General features: G+C 40.6%; 1 protein-coding gene across 7 annotated transcripts in view; it reads right to left on the bottom strand.

Moving 5' to 3' along the window:
* The window catches only part of LOC109398535 (uncharacterized), an 81,828-nt gene that overhangs the window by 11,815 nt on the left and 45,453 nt on the right, over positions 1 to 24,560 (bottom strand). For all 7 annotated transcript variants that reach the window (XM_062850571.1, XM_029858654.2, XM_029858650.2 and 4 more), the window contains exons 3-4: positions 6,389 to 6,743; positions 5,931 to 6,325 (exon numbers count right to left, since the gene is read on the bottom strand). In XM_062850571.1, coding sequence (XP_062706555.1) covers positions 5,931 to 6,325; positions 6,389 to 6,743 — 750 coding nt within the window. The remainder of the gene's footprint in view (positions 1 to 5,930; positions 6,326 to 6,388; positions 6,744 to 24,560) is intronic.

Below are 24,560 nucleotides of genomic sequence, written 5' to 3'. Positions count from 1 at the left end.
CAGAACTTCCTCATCAGAGGAAGTCAGATCGCCATTTGGCAAACGAAGTTCGTTCACCCGGAAATCCTTAGATTTCGCAAGGATTTTGTTTAACCGACTGACTTCACTCAAGCTGGAAACATTTGTACAAAGGTTTCTCCAGCCGGATCGTTCAGCAGACCGGAGAGCTTTCCTGTAGGCATTGCGAGCCGACCTGAAAGCCTCTGAACCAGCCGAACGTCGTCTGTTCCAACTCTTTCTACATTGTTTCCTGAGTTTCGCCAGATCAGAGTTCCACCAAGGGTTTCCTCTTGTGATCTTCACAGACCGTAGAGGGCATGCTTCTTCAAAAGCTTCCATGATGAAGGTCGTTGTAGTATCAACGGCATCATCTAAATCACTTGGAGTGTCAATGGATGGTGAATATCCATGAAATTTGGCTGCAACCAAATCAGTATAAAGATCCCAGTTTGTTGACCGAGGATTCCTGAAACGCAATGTTTGCGAAGTAACATTTAAATGTTCAAAAAAGATATAGCGATGGTCAGATAAAGATTCTTCATCTGACACATGCCAATTGGTCAGCTCGTGACTAATTCTGCTAGAGCAAAGCGTTATATCTAACACTTCCTCTATAGCAGATACCATGAAGGTTGGGCGGTTGCCTATGTTAAGTAATGCAAGATCTGTACTACTTAAGTACTCCATCAAACTGGAGCCTCTCAAGTTAATGTCTGAGCTGCCCCAGATGATATGGTGAGCATTAGCATCACTGCCAACAATTAGCGGAAGGCCTTTTGAAGTGCAGTATGCGATGACTTGTTTGAAAGCATCCGTAGGGGATGGTTCATCATGCGGTAAATACACAGAACAATAGACGTATTTCCTGTTGAGGTTTCCAACAGATACATCAATTGTGATAGCACATACATCTCTGGTGGTTAGTTCAGAGATGAGTGTAGCAACTATTGCGTTGTTGACAAGCACACAGGCTCGAGGCATGACACGCGAGTTTGCCATTTCATGTTTACTGAAAGTGGCAAACACCGGGTTCACAAGGTTTCCTAGATAGAAATTTCCCTTACGAAAGTAAGGTTCTTGTACCAAGGCCACTTGGGCTGTACCATTTTGCATAAGTCTGCAAAGATTGATCGTTGCTGTTCTTTTATGCTGAAGATTGATCTGAGCTATCTTAACCGTAGCCACTACCCAAACTAGGTAAGATTAAACTCTTCGCAACAACAGCACAACAAAGAACAGCAACAATAAAACCAAATCGGTATCGATTGGAAAACGCCAAAGGCGAGGATACACAGAATACACTGTGTAAATCGCATAATGCGAAACCATATAGGTGAAAATTTAAACTAATTAACAACATCTTCATAATCCCGCCCTTATTTAGCCTCAAGTGAAACTAAAGAAGGGCAGCTGATTGTCTCGGAGAAACACAAGGTCCACTGCACCATTGCTCCGGTTAGCGCAGTAAGGGCTACATACTGTGGAGGGCGCCCTGGTACTCCACAGGCTCCGTTAGCGGTTAGGTTTTTATTAGACCCCCCTAGCCATTCATTCCTAGGCACGGTAAGCATAAAGCCGCATCACACCATGAATTAGGGGTCACCTGTTGGTGGATTCTTACCACCGGAACAGGCGGTCCGTAGTGTTATTCTTAGCCAATTGAGACAATCGCTACCGACACTACACAGCTATCTAGGCTGATCGAGAAAAGAAGTTAATATTGATGATCAACTTCATACGGACTCGAACAGCCGTTGTCACTCCTAATTCAGGCCGTCAAAGCAGTGAAGGCAGGGCTGCTACAGAGGCACAAACACAATGGATGCGCACTGTTAGAACAGTTCACACTAGAGATAGATAAATTTGTGATAAAAAAAACTACTTGTTTTGGTGGGACTCGATCCCACGACTCCGTATCGCTAGTCCGGCGCTTTCATCAACTAAGCCACAGCACATATTGCGATTCTGCAGAATAGAAAGGCAGACTGGATTCGAATCACCACCCACCGTCTTTCACAACTTTATATCTCTTTCGGCTTAGATCCTAGGAAGAATTTCAGAAAGAACCATGAAAAGATCCCTCCGAGGAATTCCAAAAGAACTTATTGAGGAATTATTAGATGCTACATAGAAGCATTCTATAAAATTACCTAAAGAAATCTTAGGAGTAACTTTTACAGGCATCGAAGAAGGAATTTTTGGAGAAATCTCAAAACTCATAGTGGAATCCAAAAAATATATCTCAAAATTTTGGAAGAGCTAACCGTGCAAGCATAGTCGTATCAGATAACCTAGAAAAAAAGGTACACACTGAGAAATCCTAAAAGTACTTCTGGGAAGTTCCAGCAGATTACAACATAGAAGAATCTCATGAAATTTAAAGGAATCCTAAGACTTCGTAACCACCATAAAGTCCTCGGACATTGTGGCCTCGGACGGTATGATACTGATACTGCGCCAGAGATAACAAAGCAAAGTTATGCGATCTGTAATCCTATGGGGCCCATATAGCCGAGGCGGTAAACGCACAGGTATTCAACATGACCATGCTGAGGGTGACGGGTTCGATTCCCGGTCGGTCCAGGATCTTTTCGTAACGGAAATTTCCTTGACTTCCTTGGGCATAGAGTATCTTCGTGCCTGCCACACTGTATATCGTGTCATGGTCATTGGCAGAGGAAGCTCTCAGTTAATAACTGTGGAAGTGCTCATAGAACACTAAGCTGAGAAGGCTTTGTCCCAGTGAGGACGTTACGCCAAGAAGAAGAAGAAGAAGAAGAATCCTATGAACGATGCGCGTACAACACCAAACTTCCCCGCTTCAAAGTCGTGGCTGTAGTACACGACATGGAACAGCGCGCACGACATTTAAGCGGAGGGTCAGAAAGAAGGCTAGGCACAGTGGTTGAAATCGCGAAAAACTCTAATTAATCCACCTAATGGTGACGGCGCCTTTCTCGTGCCTTCGAAAACACATTTAAACACAACTCAAGTGACATGTTGATGATTATCGCACTTTCATACGTTTAACAGAAATCCATTTCATGGCATCAGATATCATATCGTTTATCTGGCTTTTGAATTTTGAGCCTGGATTTAAGTCTGGCTGCTTAAAAAGGCTGGTCGCTATTTTTGGACTCCAAACTTGATCCCCATATCAGAACCACAAATATTGAATGGTTTTACGGCCCAAAACTCCATTGAATAGCAACCATTTTGAATTTTGTGACATCATCTTGGATATTCTGGTCGCTATTTTTTAACTCCGGTTGTCTTTCCCATACCAAATATACCCATATTGTACGGTTTTAGAGACAAAACCTCCATTTAACAGCCGCCATCTTGAATATTATGCCGCAATCTTGAATTATGAGACGCCATCTTGGATGTTTTAATTGTCATCTTTGGACCCTAGACTTCTTCCCAATACCAAATATACTCAACCCATATTGCATGGTTTCAGGTCCTAAAACTCCATTAAACAGTCGCCATCTTGAATTTGATTTGGACGACTGTTATCTTGGATATTCTGGTTGCCATTTTCGGACTCCGAACATCCTCATAACGAATATACCAATATTGCATGGTTTTAAAGCCTAAAACTCTATTGAACAGCCGCCATCTTAAATTTGGAGCCGCCATCTTGAATTGTTGGCCTACATCGTGGAATTTCTGGTCCCCAGTGTTAATTTTCGCATAAAATTCGTCAACCATGCTAAAGTTTACAAAAATCGCCGCAGTTTGATGTGTCGCATGAAGGGGCTTGGTTCAGTTTTATATACGGCCAGTTCCACCGGTGCTGGTCCGAATCACTGAAATGATTATTACTCCGGAACGCCTCGACCGATCCGAACCATTTTTAATAGCAAACAATGCGGTAAAATTCCAGATCGATTCGAGCTAGGTATAATCCGAAAAATCAGCCAATGGGAAGTGCCTTAAAAATGAGTAAACTTTTTTTGCACACAGACGTTTTTCAAAAATTCGTTCAGACAGAGTGAACCAAGAACACAATTCTTAAAAACCTGTAAAATAAATTTCTTCATGAAACGGGTATTGGTAAATTTCAATATGATGCCCAACAGCTACTAAACAAACATATTTTGATTTGGAAAGGATTACGAAGAATAAGGTAATTTCAACTATTTTTCTTAGAGACACATGGTCCACTGTGTCTGCACGCGAAATGCCATAATATGCTTCAACACGATGATCTGTTAAATGCGATATTGGCCATGATAAAATGAAATTTCACGAGCTTTCTTGATCAATAATCATCAGAAAATGCAGCAGGGAGTCATACGGTTTGGAAAAGTATTATATTTTGATGATAAACTATTTTGATTATTGGATTCTATCCAATACATATTTTTTTAATTCTCTGGTCATCAAGCATTTGGTCCACTCTGACTGCACACTATTATCGATTTTCGCAGTTTAATCAAAAGAAAATTGTGCTATAACTCCCGTTAATTGTAACATTATGCAAATCGGGTGAATGTTCCAAGTAGCTTAATCAAATGCCTTAAAAATCTAATTTTCGTCAATTTTGTAACTTGGTCCTCTCTGACTTAACACCGACCATGGCATCATAGAAACTTTTTTATAGCAGGTCTTAAGCTACTTTCAAGTCTTCCAAATTCAACATTGAAAATGCTATCTAGATTTGAAACTCAACTCAGCTTCGTGGCCGTGTGGCTAGTGTCACCAAGCATTTAGTCGCATCGTGCTGAGGGGCGTGGGTTCGATTCCCACCGCAGCTGTCAGGAAAAGTTTTCGGCTGTGCCACTGGGCGTTGCATACTAGTCCGTTGTCTAGTGTCGTGCTTCCTTCAAAGAGTGAATAGCTCACTGGAAGCATTAAACGTGTCCATGTCTCTTTTTAACAACAATTCTAGAACTTTTTATCAAAACGTTAGGCAAAAAATCTTAATTTATTCTAAACGAAAATTTCATTTGGGAATTCTAGAGAAATGCCTAGTGGGGATTTCTGTTGTATGCTCCGAGAAGCTCGTAATTCTTGGAGGAAAAAAGAAAAGCACAAGGTTAAATTTCTGGTGGAATCATTGGGCAATTCATTCAAGAATATCTGGAAAACTTACTGTTACAATATATAAAAGAAATCCTGGATTTTCTGAAAAAAAAGTCTTGACGGGAATTGTGGACAAATTACAGTTCGATTCCCAGGAGCAATTTCTTCAAAAATATCTGGATCAATCATTGGAGTATTTGTTTTTCCTATAGCGATAGTTCGATACCAAAGATTAGTTCCAAGTTATCGTTTGTAGGGTAAAATATGCTGTAGAATATATACATTTTTCTTTGTGTTTCTCTAGAAATAATGGGTAGGACAATACATGGACAGTCCTACTTAGCATTTTTCGTGGGTAGGACATGTTCTACCTGTCCTACCCACTCCTCACGCCACTGCTCGCTGGTGTTGTGTACGATTTGGGTAAAAAATGACCCGAATGCCAAAGGAGGGTCAAGAGACTAACAGTGCACCTTGCTGGAACGGCTGGAACTCATGTCCGAAGTACCTGCAAGACTCATTGTTAATTTCTGAAGCAGCCAGAAACATACATTCGGAACTTTATCTGGACTTCGTTGAACTTGAAAGTGCTTTTTGTCATGCGGAGCGGAACTTTTAATTACTTGAGAATCTCAGGTAGGCTTATTTGAACCTGTGGATTGTTGACAGTATAAGGAGTCTTACTTGCTGAAGGTTGCTCGAAAGTTGTCTGCAGTTGCTCGTGAGCATAATTCTACCAACTGAACATATTCAGAAGGTTCTGATTAGTTTCAGTTGAGTTTTCTCTTGACACATACAACAAATTGACCTTCAGCTCCAGACAGGTAAATTCTCGTAGTGAATTGGGTCCGCTATATCATTCAGACCCGACTGGACCTACCCTCTTCATATGTACTTACGTTTTCCTCTAAGTACGACGTACTCTCCGCCGAGAGTTTTAAATTTCTGTTCACCGGTCACACCCCTGAGCTCGGCCATCCGCAGAGGTAGCCCCACCCGGATGAAATGGTTCCGCAGCACACTCTCGGTAAATTCCTGCACGCTGAACGGGTAGAATCCCCAGTCGATTGGATGCCACCGCTGGAAGGCCGTATCCGAAGGAATCAGCACCATGTACGAGCTGTCGTCCAACAACTGGCTCAGATTGCTGTTGGACAGGAAGTGCTGGAACACCTTGGTGCCGGACTTCATACTGGCGAGGAAATTCATCAACTGTTGACCGATGCGGTTTTCCTTGTTGGCGGCCAGTTCTTTGGTGGCGTTTTTCATCTCCAACCGTTGCGGTTCGTTGTATCTAGAAAGGGTTGAATATGAACAAAAAATCAAGATGGAAAACATTTTCACAAATTCTTTTAACCTGTTATTCTCCTGGATATTCCTCTTGTTCAGCTTATTCGTATTGAACGCCTTATTTTCGGTCAAGTTTCCTTCGATGAAAACCATCGTCAACGAATCGCTGACGTTGTGCCGGGTAGCGTACTTCGTTTCCTGATTCACCATGTACCGCAGCACGTAGCCCATCAGCATATTCACGCAGGTCAGGTTCACCCCCACCGGGTGCTGGTTCATGTTCCCGTAAACGTTGCGATGCTTCATCTCCATTAGTGCACCGGGAATGACGTGTTCCAGCAGGAATTCCCGCGCACGTGGCTCATTGCCTTCGAACGCCACCCGATCAATCTTGTCCGGAACGATCAACGTGAACGGAATATCTGCAATTGGGGGGAGGAGAAGAAGAAAGGCAATAAATGAATCAGAATATGCCAGTACAACAATATAATATCGCGATGTTATTTTCAATTCGTTATCGAATAAGGGATATTTGGCATAATACTATATTAGAAGATTTTTTATGATGAATTTATAACTATATGATCATGAAATTGCTAATAGCATTCATGCAAATTATATCTAAATTGATTTCTTCAGACTGTTTGTTAGCAATTCGACAAAACATTTGTATTTGCTTCGCAACATGGGGTAGCAATGGGCAAGAATTCTTCCTAAAATTTGTAAAATTTTGATTATGTAACGGAGAGATTTTCCAAAAACTATCAAATAAATTATGATTTTATGTGGTATTTTTTGGAAAATCATGAATTCTTTAATCAACTCTATTTTCTGTTACCAGCTGATGGGCATTCTCACAAAAGACCAATAGCTCCTGACGGGCGGTAATATAGTAAGGAAAGCACTGTTAGATGCTTCTATTGCGATAAGCGCGTTTTGCATTGGTTTAAAGTGTGTACATACACTACACCCACGCTGTCGGCGGCCATTCCAAGGTAAAACGTACAAAGAATTTGCATATCTGTTTCAAAGTCGGTCGGTCGGTGCCACGAAAGCGGAAGGAACATGATGCGGTCTGGTCGGTTGGCTGCACGCTAAGTCGAATGACGGACTGAGTGCATCATCGCATCGCCGCTGGTCGGGAGGATATAAATCGTGCTAAAGCTCGTGCGATAAGGAAGCTCTAATAAGGGGGTTTCCTGCAAGCAACAAACGGCTGGGACTTCGTGAGACGGGTGGTTCTACAAAAGGGCGAGCCTTTATACATATAGGCATTGCTAACCGGTTCAGTACAGTTCGTAAGCGTTGAGATGATTTGAGATTACGTGATATACGTTGGCTGTAACTGAATCGGTTTGAGTTCATAAATTACAAGTTTTCAGAAAGTTTCAAGATCAATGTATATTTTTTTCGGAAGAAGAATGTTTCTGCTTGTGTCGCGAAAAGTCCATCCAGAAATCCATAATTTATTTACGGCTCCATTCTAAATATTTGATTGCAGCTCAATCATTTTAATGTACCATAAATAGGGGTCAAATTGATTTGATCAGACGAGATTCCGTTAGATAAAGCATACTTCAAATAGTTTCCATACAGGTATCGTGCTTAGCTGGTAGTGCAGACTGGGCACGGTTGTCATTCTGACTTCATCTAGATTGAGGAAGTACGTCCCGAGCGTCTATTCATCATAGAGGTGTGGCTCAAACAGCGTGGATAGGAGCCTTATGCCAACAACCTACTATTCTTTAAACCCAAAAAATCGAAAATGAAAGATTACGAACTGGTAGGAACGTTCAGCGCGAAACAACGGACAAGAATTGGAACTTGGAATGTATAAGTCTAGCCCAACAGGATAAACTTGTACAGCTAGCCAATGAGGCATGCTGTATGAAGTTTGAGATCCTATGACTGAGTGAACTTTGGAGAACACATATTGGCGTCGGGTAAAATTCTGCTATACTCTGGCCTACGAGGTGAACACGCTCCTCGCCACCGTGGAGTTGATTTCCTGCTCAGCTCTCATGCTCATGCAGCGCTCATGAAGTGGGAACCTATTAAGGAGAGGATAATTGTAGCCAGATTCAGAACACGGGTTCGAAATCTTACCATGATCCAATTTTACGCGCCAACCGATGCTGTTGATTTGCAAGATAAAGAGAACTTCTATACAGTCAACTGAATGTTGTCGTGGACAAGATTCCGAAAGGTGATATCAAGATCCTCATGGGCGACTATAACGCGAAGGTTAGTTTCGACAACTCTAAATGAACACGTCATGGTTTCAGAAAAAAATAAGCGAGAACGGAGAGCTGTTTGCAGAGCCTTGTGGCACTAATGGTATGGTGATTGAGGGATCGCTCTGTCCTTATCGACCAGTGCACCAAGTGACATGGGTTTCCCGTGATGGCGTCACGGAAAAATAAATTGACCTCATCTGCATCTGATGTGCGCAACAGACGTAGCGCCGACATTGCGTTCGATCATCATCTCCTAATCGGCAAGATCCGGCTGCGCATTGCTCGGATCAGGCCTGCTAAATATCAGTGTCAGTGCCTGTTTTTAGCCGAAAATGAATGACTGCGGCGGTCGTTTTCATTTCCTCGATGTGAGAACTGACAGAGTCCGAGAGCTCAATTCGTGAGCAATGTCAATTCCCAATCATCCACACACTACTCATGCTGACAGGCCATTCGTCTCAAGTGGTGGCTTGTGAGAGTGAATGATGATATGATGATGATATTGTTCTACCATCTATTGTAGCAAGGCAGCTGCCTATAGCACTGGAATAATCTGAAAAGCGATTTGATCAAGCTTGTGCTGTTGTTAGTGGTCAGTCATTCTCCTGTATGAAGGGCCAAAAAGGGTTGTGCGGACCCGCAAGCAGAGACACTTGCGCGAAACCCGCTTCAGGGGAAAAGAATCTCCTTCCAGAAGAAAGTTCTCACGAACAACTGCAAAATCAAGCCCTCGATTGACAGAATACTCCCAATAGATGGGGTCGAAGAGCCCGCCCTCAATCCACGAAATGTTGTTAGGAGGAGGCAGTTCCAAGCTCCTGTCCAAATCGTTTCAATCGGATGCCCTGATGGTCCCTCCCTTTCCCAATATATGATGAGATATGTCTATGTAATGCATGTCAGTGTGTGTTGTGTATGTTTTGTTATACATTTGTTTAAAAAAATAATCATAATCATGATTAATAAGCATTTATAAAATATGAAAAAAAAATACCTGATTACTCCTGAAATAAAATGTGGATTAGCAACAAAACATAAAAAAAAACATCCAATCCCGATCCTGGAATGTCTGCTCATCACTGATCGACCACTTTAGGCATGAAAACATTAACAAGATCGAAATTTGATGTGGTGGTAGATCTTACGCCGCAACGCACCATTCTAAGGTGATCTACCCACGTTACGGGGCCGGTGGCTTGTGAGAGTGAATGCCCTATACGCTACCACGGGTGAAAACACTCAACTACAGAATATTGAATGGAAATTTAGCCCTGTCAACTCTCGCTTTCAACACGCTACATGCGAGTGTGAGTACTTATTTCATTTCGCTCCCGTGTTGCTGATTTATTTATTTATTTATTTATTTATTTATTAAAATTACATTCATCGGATTTTATATCCTAGTGAACATTACTAATTAAAACATTTATAAAAATTAAAACTAATATTCATTGTAAATTTAGAGCAAGAACCTTGTCCCTAAAGCTGGCTAACGACATGTTAAAATTAAAAAGCTGCTGCACTTTATTGAATTCGTTAATCATCGCAGGAAACGGCGCGTAACTTCCATAGTTAGTTCTATGCAGACTGGGGCGCAGGAGAGTGTGATTACGAAGAGCCCTTGGAGGAGCATAAACAGGAAGTAAGGAAAGAAGCGTACAAGAATCAATGTCTCCTTTCAAAAGCTTGGCAACAAAAATTGCTTGGTTCACGTGACGTCGGTGCTCTAATGTATCCAGGTTGAGTAACCGGCAACGATCTCGGTAGGGCGGTAAATCGACTGGGTCCCTCCATGGTAGGTTAGCGAGGGCATGTCGAAGAAAACGTTTTTGGATGCCTTCGATACGTTGAATCCATGTAGACTGATACGGAGTCCATACAACATCAGCAGTTTCGACTACCGATCGTACAAGTGAGCAAAATAGAGATTTCAAACAATAGGGATCCTTGAATTCACGAGAAATTTTGAAAATAAAACCAAGCTGGCGGTTGGCCTTATCAATGACAAAGCTCCTTTGCTGATTAAATGTGAGATTACTGTCCAACAAGACCCCCAGATCTCTTACAACTGATGATCTTTCAAGTGGAATGTCATTTATCTTATAGTTAAATATCACAGGGTTCAACTTCCTATGGAACGAGATCACTGAACATTTACAAATGCTCAGCGACATATGATTGCGTGAACACCAAGCAGCAAATTCATTCAGTAAAGTTTGCAGCAATAGGCAGTCGTTTTTACTCCGAATGACGACGTAGATTTTAAGGTCATCAGCAAACAGTAGTCTGCAGCCATGAGGAAGAATATTCGTGACGTCATTGAAGAAAATGGAGAACAATAATGACCCTAGATTGCTTCCTTGGGGAACTCCTGATGTGCATGAGAATTCCCGCGAACAGCAAGATCCAATTCTTACTCGAAGTTTACGCCCAACCAGGTAGCTTTTAAGGTGACTTGGTGCGTCACAGAATTTTCATAGGAATCATTGACTTTTCAATTTTCAATGATTGTTTGCCTCGCGTGTTTGAAGTGATAAAAAATGGGCAATTCTGCAGCCACGCAGCAGAAAAAGTATCATCACACTCACCACGATTGAGCATATGGGATGATACATTTTCATACAAATATGCGCTTTGGTGACTGAGTTTTATCACTTTGAAATTTCGAGCAAGATTTCAATGATGCAGATGACGCACTATGCGTCCTTAAGCCACATCACAAAATTATCAGATGCGCCAATTTTCCTGATTTTCTCCAGAAGAATGTGATGATTGATCCGGTCGAAGGCGGCGGTGAGGTCGGTGTAAACCGCATCACGGTGTGTCTGGTAGAACAAAATTATTTAAAAAAAAATCGGTATCGCTAAAACACCCACCAAACGAAAGCTGAAGGTCCCCTTTTTCATTTGAGACCAAAAGGAGAAAGTTCTATCGGCGGGTCTAGAACAATTTTTTTTTTAAGTATTACTATCATTAAGGCTTGTGTTTTTTTCTTTTTTCAACCTTGAGTGTAGCCAAATGGGCTTGTATGAGGTCGCCCATTAGTAACGTGTCCTTTTAAAAGAGTAAACGGGTCAAATCAAAAATTAAAAATTTTCCTTACAAAATATTGCTTAAACATAAAGTGCAAAAAAAATATTTAAGGCAGTTGAATAGAATTTCAGCAGTATCTGGGCATATATACAAATAAACTTCGCCTTTTGTACATGTGGAGGTAGTTATTGCTGCTGCAATTTTCTTATTTTTCATTGACAGTGTCTTATGATTTAACAGTTTTACGATCAAAGTAGGCCGAGTAATGTCAACAAAAATAGAACATACATCAAAGTAGCTCGGATAACGGGGCACAACATTTGGAAGGTACTAACATTTTTGTTGAATAAGAGCTTAAGCGAGCTTTCTTCCAATGACGTTTGCTCCATAAGCTTTTATGCAGCTACTTTTGTTAGTAGGGTAATCCATTTCGGAAAACTTAAAGTTTTTTGATGATGCAATTTAAATCGTTCAAAAGCATGAATAAAACGATCTAGAACTCCACACCAATTTTATCAATGTGATGGTCTGTCTTATATCCTTGTATGCCGTGGCTCGGATAGAATTATCACATGCCGGTATTTGTTCAATTTGTGCACCTTTATGGTACCTAAGACTTAAACATTTTTAGTTAATTTAGACTATTGCAGTTAGGTATAGCTCCTTACTTTTAAAGAAACAACTACGACAAGAACCCCCTAAGTGACGAGGAAAACCAAACCAAAGAGTACGTTTTGTGTTTGAAGAAGTGTTTTTCCGCCACAATTGTCATCGAAAGCAGTTAATATTTACTGTTTTAGATTTGTTTAGTAAAATTGTCTAATAACGGGTAATTATACCTAAAAAAATATTAGTAACAGTATATCTTTTATGAACAGGTAGCCTTACTCAACTGACAAAGCAGAATAATTAATGCTACATGTCTAACGGTATATGTAGTAAGAACAATGTGCTAATCTGTCGGTTATCAATAGTTTGATTTTTTTGCTATTTTTTTAATTTGTATTAACGAGATTTTTAGCCCTTGGCTAGTTCATCTCGGGACCCACGCTTCACTTCCCTTCCGAAGGAAGAACTCCCATTTTGCGAGTTTGTCGGGAGTGGGACTCGATCCCAGGTCCTCGGCGTGATAGTCAAGTCAACAAAATCTATGGTCAAGTGTTCTAACCATCACACCAGGTCCGCTCCACATCTTCTGCTAGCATCATGGCATTATGGACGAGTTAGCAACTTTTCATTCAATTCTACAGCTTTATTGACATATACACAATAAAGTACATATGTCTGAGCACATACATATTAATCAGAACGGATTGAAAATGTCTTGTTTCTACTTGCAGGTTGTTGATATTATGAAAACTTTTTTCTGAAAGATATCAGAGATAGCAGTTAGTACTATTCCACAAAAAAGTTCGGACTTGCTCATTTAAATTTATCCCATTCAATGGTGGCGAATATACCCATTAGATTTACTCTCTATGAGCCTACATATTATTTGAAACCTTCTACATGGAGTTGCGGCCCTTGTTTGTGAAATATGTAGTTCTGCAAGAACTACAACTTTAAATGAAGGGCAAACGTGGCAGATCTAGCGCTACTACCGATGACGCAGAAAGAAATTGCTCGTTGCAGTTGTGTTCTAGATGCTACAGGAAGATGATCAAAGGCAAGCAGCTTGTTTACACTAAAGCTGAAGTACATTGAAACTTGTTGAACATCATTCAGACTTCTCATAAAGTTGCTGAGGTTGCTGAATATTTGCGGACAAAACCCAGAGATCAGGCTGATCAGATGAAGCTCTCAAATATTCATGAACTACCATCCAGATGGAAACCGGCGTCAACGAGTGACCAGAACAGTTAACCGATCTTGTTCACCGATGATTTGTTTTTGATAACGAAAAGTGCCCATAAAGCCACAGCTGCAAAGGCGTGAGTACCCAGCACAACCATGCTGAGGATGACGGGTTCGATTTCCGGTCAGTCCAGGACCTTTTCGTGAAGGAAATTTCCTCGACTCAAATGAGCATGTGTATTTTCGTGCAAGTCACATGCTATACACATGCAAAATAGTAATTGGCAAAAGAAGTTTTTAGTTAAGAAATGTGAAAGTGCTTGTAGGAGATAAAATAAGAAAATTTCAAACAAATCAAACAATTTCATTTATTCTTGTAACATCTCCTACAGTGCTCATAGAACAAGCTAAGAAGCATGCTTTGTCCCTGTAGGGACGTTTCGCCAAGAAGAAGAAGAAGAAGAAGAAGAAGAAGAAGAAGAAAAAGAAGAAGAAGAAGAAGAATAAGACGAAAGAAAACATGTGTCTTGAGTACCAGACGCGCATTGAAGTTGAAAATCTGTTTGAGGAGAATATATGACGAAGTCACACCCCGAAATTTCAAGAGCATAAATCTGAAGAACCAAATGACGGTAAAGGTGGTCGATTGATGACCTGCTGGTTTCAGTCAAATACGAGACCCTAAAAACGTATACGCATCTGTCATAGGATGCAAACACATTATTGGAATCTAGATTGGAATTCAAAGGAACAGCATATAACTCGATTTTATACTCAATGTTCTAGTATTTTCACCACACTGTCCATAAACACAAAACTGTCATCTGCTGGATTTCCGATTCACATGGTACTATTGTGCTTTTATGTGAAGAATAATAAACATAATATAAAAAATATATCGTCGGAAAATCATGCTTGCAATGGAAAAACAGTGTTTTGTCATAAATGTGTTCTTCGAAAAAAAAAATGAAAAAATATCATATTTTTTTCAAAAAAAAAATTGTTCTAGACCCGCCGATAGAACTTTCTCCTTTAAGTCTCAAATGAAAGGGGGGACCCTTAGCTTTCGTTTGGTGGGTGTCTTAGCGATACCGATTTTTTTAAATTAATGTTGTCCACCAGACACACCGTGCGCATCAACTTGCAGTCCTTGCTCAATACTGGTGAGGCACGTGGTAGTAAATTCAACCAGGTTCGATGTTACAGATCTTCGTGGAAAGAAGCCGTGTTGGTCGGACGAAATGTATTGTTTAACTTTAAAAAACAAGTACTCATTTACGACTATCTCGAAGATCTTAGACCCAGCACTCAATGAAGTTATCCCACGATAGTTGGAGATGTCCCTTTTCGATCCTTTTTTAAATACTGGAAACATGATGGAGCTTTTCCAAACCTCTGGAAACTTACGTTGCCTCAAAGATAGGTTAAAAATAAACCGTAACGGCGCGAGAAGGCACTCGGCACACTTCTTGTAGATTACCGCAGGGATACCATCCGGACCAGGTTTATAGGAACTTTTCAACTTGTCTGTAGCGCGTACGATCATCGAGTCAGTTACTTCAAAAACATCAATATCCACAGCGTCTGTAGCAACATTATTGGTTGCTTGTTTCAGTTCAAAATCGGTACATGATGTATTGTTGAACACACTACAGAACCGTTCAGCAAATAACGTACATTTATCACTAGCCGTAGTACAGTGCTTATCGCCAAAGAACATGTTCACTGGAAAGCCGTAGTCTTTTCGTTTGCTGTTGACAAAAGCCCAAAATGATTTCGGATTACGACGGAGATGATTTTGAGTTCTCAGAACAAAACCACGGTAGCGATAGGTGTTCATCGTCGTATAAGCTCTGCTGATAATCTTAAACTCGGTTCTCAGGAGCGGTGTACGAAATTTTCGCAGTTTACGTAGCGCTGCATTCTTTCTGCGCTTGAGGGTCCGCAATTCGTGATTTTCCCAGGGAGGTAGCCGTGGCTTACGTTTAATTGGAACATGTTCGACTAACCAGTTATTCAGCACACATAGAAAATAGGCAGTAGCTTGATCCACATCACTGCAGTTGTGCATTGGTGACCAGTCAAAGAGGCTGAGATATGTTACGAGAGCATCAACATTTGTCTTTTTGAAATCCAGCTGCTGATCTTCATCATTGGTGCATACATCCTCAACGTAAAATGGTAAGAGTATTTCAAGCGGTGGGTGATGCAAGTCCGGTGCGATAAGTACATCGTTGGTTTCAGACACAGAGAAGTCAATTGAGTTGGAAAAAACCAAATCAAGAGTATGTCCATTTAGATTTTTAGTTGGATTGATCTGATGCAGATTGCAGAAGGCCATTCCATCAATTGTCGAATAACGTGCATGGTTTAGAGAAGAGATTGAATAGTCAATTGTAACTGAACCTTGCTCATCCTTCATCCAATGGATTTCAGAGAAGTTATAATCACCAAAAATGAGAATTGTGTCGTCACAGGAACTACAGGAGTCAATTTCACGTACTGACTTTAGATGAGATTCAATGACTTGTGAATCGTTCGTCTTATCAGGAGGAAGGTAAAACGAAGAAATGTATAGGCACTTGTTGTTGAAGTCGAGCTTGACCCATACTTGTTCCAAGCAGCTATCACAGATGCTGAGCTGCACAGAAGAAATCGTCTTCTTTACGGCAACGAGAACTCCTCCTCCCATGCGTTTAGAACTGTTAACTCCGTTTCGATCGCATCTGTATACGTCATATAGAGGCCCAAATAATTGGACGGAATGTATACGGTTATCCAGCCAGGTTTCAGTCAGCACAATAACATCAAAATCACATCCGGTCACGGCAAGAAACCAAGCATCGATTTTTGTTCGAAGACCTCGAACATTTTGGTAGTAGACTTTTAGAGATGAAGCGGCAGATGCATGATCGGAAAACAACAATGACTGGAAAACCAAAACGGAGAAAATGAAAAAAGCAAAATATCGCTATCATAAAGGCCTGTCGAAAAATTGCAGCACTGGCTCGGATCCATCTACAGGAGGAGAAACAGGGTGTGTACTACCTGAAAAAAACCTGGAATTCTTCTTCTTCTTCTTTATGGCTCTACGTCCCCACTGGGACTTGGCCTGCCTCACTTCAACTTAGTGTTCTTTGAGCACTTCCACAGTTTTTAATTGAAGGGCTTTCTTTGCCTGCCATTGCATGAATTCGTATATTGTGAGGCAAGGACAATGATACACTATGCTCAGGGAATCAAGAAATTTTCTCGACTGGAACGGGAATCGAACCCGCCGTCTCCGGATTGGCGATCCATAGCCTTAACCGCGAGGCTAACTGGAGAAACCTGGAATTATCAGGGAATTTTACTCGACGTGGAAAAATCCTGGAATTCTCAGGGAATTCTGGTGACAATCAGGGAATTTCTATGTTTATCATTTCAATCCAAATTTTCAGTTAAAAATGCCTCAAAGCGAATAAAAATTTCGGCTGCGCCGCTACTAACTACCCGCTCGTGATTTATTACTTATCAGATATTTATTACCTTTGACGTTGATACTAACTTGTACTTTTTCCACAGCAATTTCCAATTTTATGCTTTACTTTTAGGAAAATTGAGTCGACATGCTTTTATAGTTAAGATTTTGAATTCTCAAATCTTTCAATCAATTACAGCGGTAAATATTGGCTTATTGTCCTAGGTTTGCCTAACAAATTCGCAATTGCCTGTAGATGTTGTAAAATACCTGAAGGAAATTAAAGATATATTTTAATCGTAGTTCCTGCAACTCCCGTAGAATATGATTGATCAATTGGAACTCCTGGCGGATTCGATGTTAGTATTTCTAGCGAAATTAACTAGATGGCTTCTGGAAGAAGTTTTGAATATTTTTCTGACTATTTCTGAAACGTTTTTAGAACAACTCATACATTATTCTAAAAAATGTTTAAAAGAATTGTCAACTCTCTTTTTCCCATAGTTGCTTCTGAGCTCCACATATTTTAAAGAACTCGAGAGAGACTATTTTCGATGGACATTATGCAATACTTTTAGAACATGGTTACCAACTTATTAGTATATTCTGAATTGTCAATTACTTCTTTCAAGAGTGAAACTATAGACAACCAAAACTATTGATATAAAACATTTTTCTCTATTAATATATATAAATAAACATGTGCAATATTTTTGCTAGCAATTTCTATAAAAGGAGAAATCGCTGAGAGAAGAATTCAGCGAAATTCTTGAAAAATACATATTTGAGCGATTCATTTGCGAAACCAACGAAGGTCTCGTGCGCATTAACTGAAGCTTTGCGTGATGGTTTCTTGGAGGATTTGTTCAAAAGCAGTGTGTGGATTTTTATCGCGAACCACTGAATGGTCCATGCTCAGCAAGTGATACATTCGCGAATGTAACATTTCATGAACCAACATGCTCGGGAACGCTCCCCGAAATGCTGTTCATTCTCTTGCCCGGTTCGATACGAGAGCGCAATCAAGAGAGAAGATGCTTGATAACGCTAATGAAAGCGATGCATTCGGTAAGAATATGTTATTGCCATAATTCTTTTTTTATTGTGACTACACAACCTGCAACGTCATGAATACAGTTAAATTAAATAGTATTTCACGTTTTTAAAGCGAAAACGCTTTAAATACTGATGAAAATAACGATTATTCACAGTTGCCCCAAGCCAACGATGAGCGATCATCGGTAAGTGTTACACTTAGCGATGCCCGCTCATCGCCGCAGCTTGTTTATATCGGAGTATCCTCTTTGTGTTCCTTCGTGAACCATGCGACTCGACGAGAGAACATACACCGCTTGGTAATTGAAACAGAACCAACAGAAGGGAAGAAAAACTGCCGAGTGGTTCACTGATCACTTTTTCGTCCAAACACTGATTCAAAAGTGTTAGCTGCAATTTGTTTAATTTCTGACAATATTTGAGAAAGTTTGGTTAGGAACTACTCGGAAGATTATCTGCTGGAACTGCCAAGTTTAACTTTCATAAAAACTAAACTGTAATTTCTTGATGTTTTTTCTGGTTAAACTCCTTCAGAACTTGATAAACAAAATTTTCATCAAATTATGCAGAAAATTCTCCTAAAGTATCGCCAGGATTGTTTTAAGAATTCCATCAGAAAATCATCTCGTGCTTCCGCCCTAAATGCTGGTGGGATATTGTCCATAAATGCCATTATAGTTGAAACTAGAAATTTCCCAAAAAGTGCGTTTCCACGAATTTCTAGGAATCTGAAATCATGTTTCGTTTAGTCGATTTGTTAAAGTTTCTTGAACTTGGAATTACTTTCAAAAACCTGGAAAAATCCTGGAAATATCAGGGAAATTCATTTTCATAATTGAGTAGACACCCTGAGAAAATCGGGCGACGGTTCAACACACGCCGACTAGAAAACGCTGCGGTAAAACATTCCTTCGTCGAGGAGCTTGAGAACCGTGCTGCGGATATTCCAGAAGGTGGAAGTGTGGAAGATCTACTAAGATGAATGCTACGATGCCCGTCTGGACAGCTTATTGACCGACCCGGCTGACCAGTTGAAACGCTGGTTCGAGCACTTTGGAAACCTTTTTCAAGTGTCGGCCACTCCTTCAACACCTCCGCATGATCCGCCAAGGATTCGACGCATTACCCGTGTCAACACCGAAGCTCCATCAGTGCAGGAGATAGAAACAGCCATCCGTAGCATGAAATCGAACAGGGCACCAGGGGTCGATCGCATATCAGCTGAGATGTTCAAAGCTGACCCCGTACTACTGCATCAATTATTCTGCAACATATGGGAAACTGTGACATTTCCGGCCGACTGGATGCAAGACGTCTTAGTAAAGGTATCCAAAAAGGGTGACCTGACTGTATGCGATAATTGGCGGGGCATCACGTTACTGTGTATCGTTCTCAAAGTCCTCTGCAAAGTGATCCTTAACCGGATACAGGAGACGATTGACGTAACTCTCCGACGGCAGCAAGCAGGATTCCGTGCCGATGCCGAACGATCCTGTCTAGACCATATTATCACGCTCCGTATTGTCTTGGAGCAAATCAATGAACTCCAAGAGTCTCTCTACCTTGTGTTAATTGATGACGAAATAGCTTTCGACCGTCTCAAACACGAATATATGTGGGGAGCCCTCAAGCGCAAGGGTCTCCCTGAGAAAATCATCGGCCTCATTGAAGCACAGTACAGGGTATTTTCGTGCAAAGTACTGCACAACGGTGTTTTGTCTAATCCCATCCGGGTCATTGCTGGAGTGAGGCAAAGATGTATCCTATCACCGCTACTGTTCCTCATCGTAATCGACAAGATCCTGGTAGGTGCGATTGGCCGTGAACCAAATCGTGGATTGCTGTGGCAGCCCATTACCATGGAGCACCTAAATGTCTTCGAACTGGCTGATTACGTTGCTCTCCTAGCTCAACGGCGCTCTGATATGCAGAGCAAGCTCGATGATCTCTCAAGCTGCTTCTCAGCGGCAGGTCTTACCATCAACGTCAACAAGACCAAATCGTTGGATGTAAACACGGTCAACCCTTCCAGCTTTACGGTAGCTGGGCAATCAGTGGACAATATTGAAAGCTTCCAAAATCTTGGTAGCCAAATAACGGTCGATGGCGGCACCAAGATCGACATAGTTGCACGATTCAAGAAGGCGAGGGTTGCTTTTGCGAGTTTAAGAAATGTATGGAAAAACAATCAGATTAGTCTACGCACCAAAATCCGAATTTTCAACTCGAACGTGTAATCTGTGCTGCTGGTGAAACCTGGTGTGTATCAGTGGAGAACACTAAACTGCTGCAGGTCTTCATCAATTGATGCCTGCGGTATATAATTCGTGCATGGTGGCCTCACATTTGGATCTCCAACGTGGAGCTTCATCGTCGATGTCATCAAAAGCCGATAGCGACAAAAATTCGGGAGCGAAAGTGGAGGTGGGTCGGCCACACTCTACGCAAGGGCGGAAACGAAATCTGCAAGCAAGCGTTCGATTGGAACCCAGCAGGATATCGCAGCAGAGGCAAACCCAGAGGCAGGCCCGTGCACAGAAGTGATTTATTTGTTCAATATCTTCGTCATGGAGGCACAGATTGTTTGATAAAACTAGGTTCCTAATTCTATTCTTAAACTCAAAATCGAAATCTGCACTAACTACATTAAAAGCTTTCAAACACGCACAAAAAGGACTATTTTGACCATAGTTGGTTCTATGGAGCGGGATTGCAAAAAGCGTTGAGCTACGGTGGAACATTTAAGGGAATTTCACCAAGAAGTGTAGAACAATCGATGTTACCATTGAGGAGATCAAAGACGAACAATCGTTTCTCCTCGCCGCCAAAGATTCTAAATTAATGAGCTGGCAACGGTCTGGATAACTTGGAAGGTTAGTTGGATCCGACCATGGAAGCTGCCGCAACGCAAATCGCAAGAATCTACGTTGTAGACGCTCAATCCTTAACGTTTGCGTTAAATGGAACGGTGTCCAAACTGGTGCAGCATACTCCAAAATGCTCCGAACTAGTACGCAGAACAGTGTTTTCAGTGCGTAGACGTCAGTGAAATCCGAAGCATGTCGGTGAATAAAACCTAACGCTGACCACGCTTTGCCAATAACTGTAGAAATGTGCTCGTTGAACTGGACTTTCGAGTCGATTAAAACTCCGAGATCGTTAATAGACTGAACACGCGCTACTGGAGTCGATCCGATGAAGTACTGATTGATGACCGAAGTGTTGCGGCGAGTGAAAGATGGTGCCAAGGGAGGGATTTTACCCAATTTCGGCAAAAGGCGGAGGGGCGCCTAGTGTATGGAGCGTCGGTGTACGGGCCTGCCCAGAGGCTCATGGCGGCGCAGCCTCAACAACGAAATCAAGCAAGTCGTCAAAAATTTTACCTGGCCACAGGTCAAGGCGATGGCTGACAATCGCCCAGGATGGAAATCTTTCAATTCGGCCCTCTGCACCAGCCTGGGTGCCCAGGAATGAAAGTAGTAAGTATATCCCAGGGAATCCCGGGATTTTTGTAAAAGAATTTTGTAGAGATTTTTGATGAAATTGGGATATTTTTTATTTTATCTCCATTTGTCAGCTGTTAAATTACCTTAGTCACATATAAAAACAGCTTGTTAGCCTCAGACATCCGAGAAATTATAGTGACCCTAAACTAGATTTCAATGCGCTGGCAGTAGATTATATGGTGTTGGTTGGCCAATATGAATGCTGATCTCAACAATCCTGAAAAACTTGAAGGCTTTAACATGAAATAACATGTTCATTTTTTCTAAGCAGCTTGTTGATTTTATGTAAAATTCATTTAGAATTCACTCTGCTTCATAGAACAAAACAAACGTTAAAACTAATCAATTAATTTGTATTGCTTAATCATGATATATAATGCATAGTCTGACGATGCAGTAATAACTAACAAAATTATTTGGTTTTCTCGATTTGAAAATCAAGTTCAGATTTTGAAAGCGTAGAGCATTCAAGTTTATGAAAGCGTAGGCTTTGACTTATGGAACTTAATGAACTTTTCCTAATGTTTTTTTGAAATATATATTGTTTGATATATTTCTAGATTGAGCTTATAAAAACGATGTGAATAAACTCATGTCTTGCTGATCTGCATAACAATACAACACATGTCCACGAAAGGTTTAATGATTATCGAGTAAAGAAACATTCTCTTTAACTTGTTGGTTACAGTCTTCGACAGGATGGTTTGTTAACAAAAAACTCGTCGTTTTAAAGGCTCTATCGAGAATTTTCATTGAAATTTACCGATAGTAATGGGCATAACATCATCCATTCCGGGAATCCCGAGAACATCGGGAAATTAAATCCTGGGATTCGGGAAATCTCGAAATTGCCTGAATCCCAAGAATTATTGTCCCGGATAAGCCGGACAGTGGTTGAAAAGGCGCGATGCTTGCTGCTCGATGCCAATTTGCAAAAACGTTTTTGGCCCGAAGCCTTTGCGACGGCGGTTTTCTCGGTCAATCGATCACCAACCAAGGGAATAACAGTAACTCCTGAAGAAGATTTCTGTGGAAAGAAACTGAACTTTTTTGGACTACGCGTGTTTGGCACAAAGGTACCATATCCCGCAAATGAAGAGGAAGATAGGGATGCGAAATCCGGGCCAGGAATCTTCGTTGGAAATTCCGTCCAATCAAAAGGCTTCCAGGTGTTCATACCGCAAACGAAGCAGTTGATTTAATTGATTGATTTATCTTTATTATAGACACTTTCAGTCCTTGGCTGGTTCGTCTTTCTAACGAAGCAGTGGCAGTGGTAGTTTGTACAAAAGTATAGGTTTTTTTTCCATGATTTACTTTGGTAAGTGATGTGATTTATGTATCATATATTTGAATCAAAATAGTTATTTATGCAACAAGTTGCAAAATGAGGTTTTTTTCAGCACGAGTCGTACGTTTATCCAACGAGGATTACTGAGTTGGATAAATACGACGAGCGCTGAAAAAAAAATCGAGTTTTGCAATGAGAAGAACAATAGTGTTTCAGAAAAATCGTGAAAAGTGTACCTATGCAAAAATGCCGAAAGCAGTACTTTTCGGCACTCTTAAGTGTGTTGAAAAGTACCCCAGTAACAATTTTAATTCTATTTGGTTTTATTTGTTTTTATGATAGTTTTATCTGAACATTGCATATTCTAGTTGATCTTATCGGAGTCTCAGCTGAGCACAACTATTCTTCGTCAATATGTGGTTTTAAAAACACCTCCCAGGGCTGGCATTTCCTCACTCACTGCGCGCAATGCGCAGTTTCAAAACGCAAAGCGCAAAGAGCAGGTGGCTACGCAATGAGAAATAAAAAGAACGCAGTGAGCAAACTCACACGCAGAGAGCAGTTTGCCATTACACACTGCGTTATTTGTTCTGCTCACTGAGAAAGAGTGTGAAAGTAAATTTACAATGAGTGAGGCGAAACGAAGTGAAATCAGAGACAAACAGACGTAACACTGACGAAATTTGCTTTCTATATTTGTCAAGATCCTGATTACTTTGAGAATTGATGTTTTCGGTAAAGTTGTTAGGCTGATCAAGGGCCTAAAGGTTATGGATCGTTTGATTCAGTATTCCACCACCAGATGGTGCTAGAGGTCAAACAAATTTTATATTTTATATATCTCAGGACTCTGATCACATAGAAAGTTGGTGTCTTCGGCAATGTTGTTTGGTAAGTCAAGGGCTCAAAGTAAATGGACCACTAGTTTCGAAACTCCGCCACTAGGCGGTGCTAGTTACACATTTGCAAGATCATGCAAATGATTGATTTTTTTCATTGAGTATTCAACATGCTGTAATTTTGTTTACTTTGAACATATTCAGTCAAGTCAAATGTTTTACAAAGACCAATATGTTAGCCGTAAATGTGCAAAATTTCATTTCATTCGGTTTAATAAATTCTGAGATATAGCGGTTTAATGAAAAACACTCAAATATGAATCATTTAACTAGAATCGCTCTAACTTCATGTAAAATTATCCAATCAAGCCCAAATTTGTACTATTTAGAGCTAACTAGTTGTGCAATAAGCGGTAAAAATTTGAGAATTTTTGGTGCACTCTATAAAAAGTTGCAGCTTGCTGAATATTTTTGCAATAATTAATGAAAGTTGCATGCTTCCTCTAATTGATAACTAGCGCCACCTACTAGCAGAATATTGAAACAATTTACCAATCAACTGAAAGGCCTTAACCAACCAAACAACATTGCCGAAGACACCATCTTTGTAAGTGATCAGAATCCTGAAATATATATAATATAAATTTTGTTTGCTCTGTAGCGCCGCCTAGTGGAGGAATTTTTATTCAAACGAATCATAATTGGTAAATTCTTAACCAGACAAATATTTTTCCCGAAGACATCAACTCTCGAAATTATCACGATCATGAGATATTTGGTATAAAACACTCGTCAGTAATACGTCTGTTTGTCTCTGACATAACAGAAATCACAGACAACAAGATGTGATACTTGTGAAAATTTCATACCGTATATCTCAGCACCATGATTACTTAGATAGTTAGTGTGTTTGACAAAGTTGTTAGAATAGTCAAGGTCTTGCTAGTGATAGGCCGTTTGATTATAAATATCTCCACTAGGTGGCGATAGCGATCAAGCACATTTTATATTCCATATATCTCA

Source organism: Aedes albopictus, chromosome 2 (assembly GCF_035046485.1).
Source record: "Aedes albopictus strain Foshan chromosome 2, AalbF5, whole genome shotgun sequence".
In the NCBI taxonomy this organism is placed as follows: Eukaryota; Metazoa; Arthropoda; class Insecta; order Diptera; family Culicidae; genus Aedes; species Aedes albopictus.
Note: the sequence above shows the minus strand (reverse complement) of the source record. Positions and strands in the feature narration are given on the sequence as shown.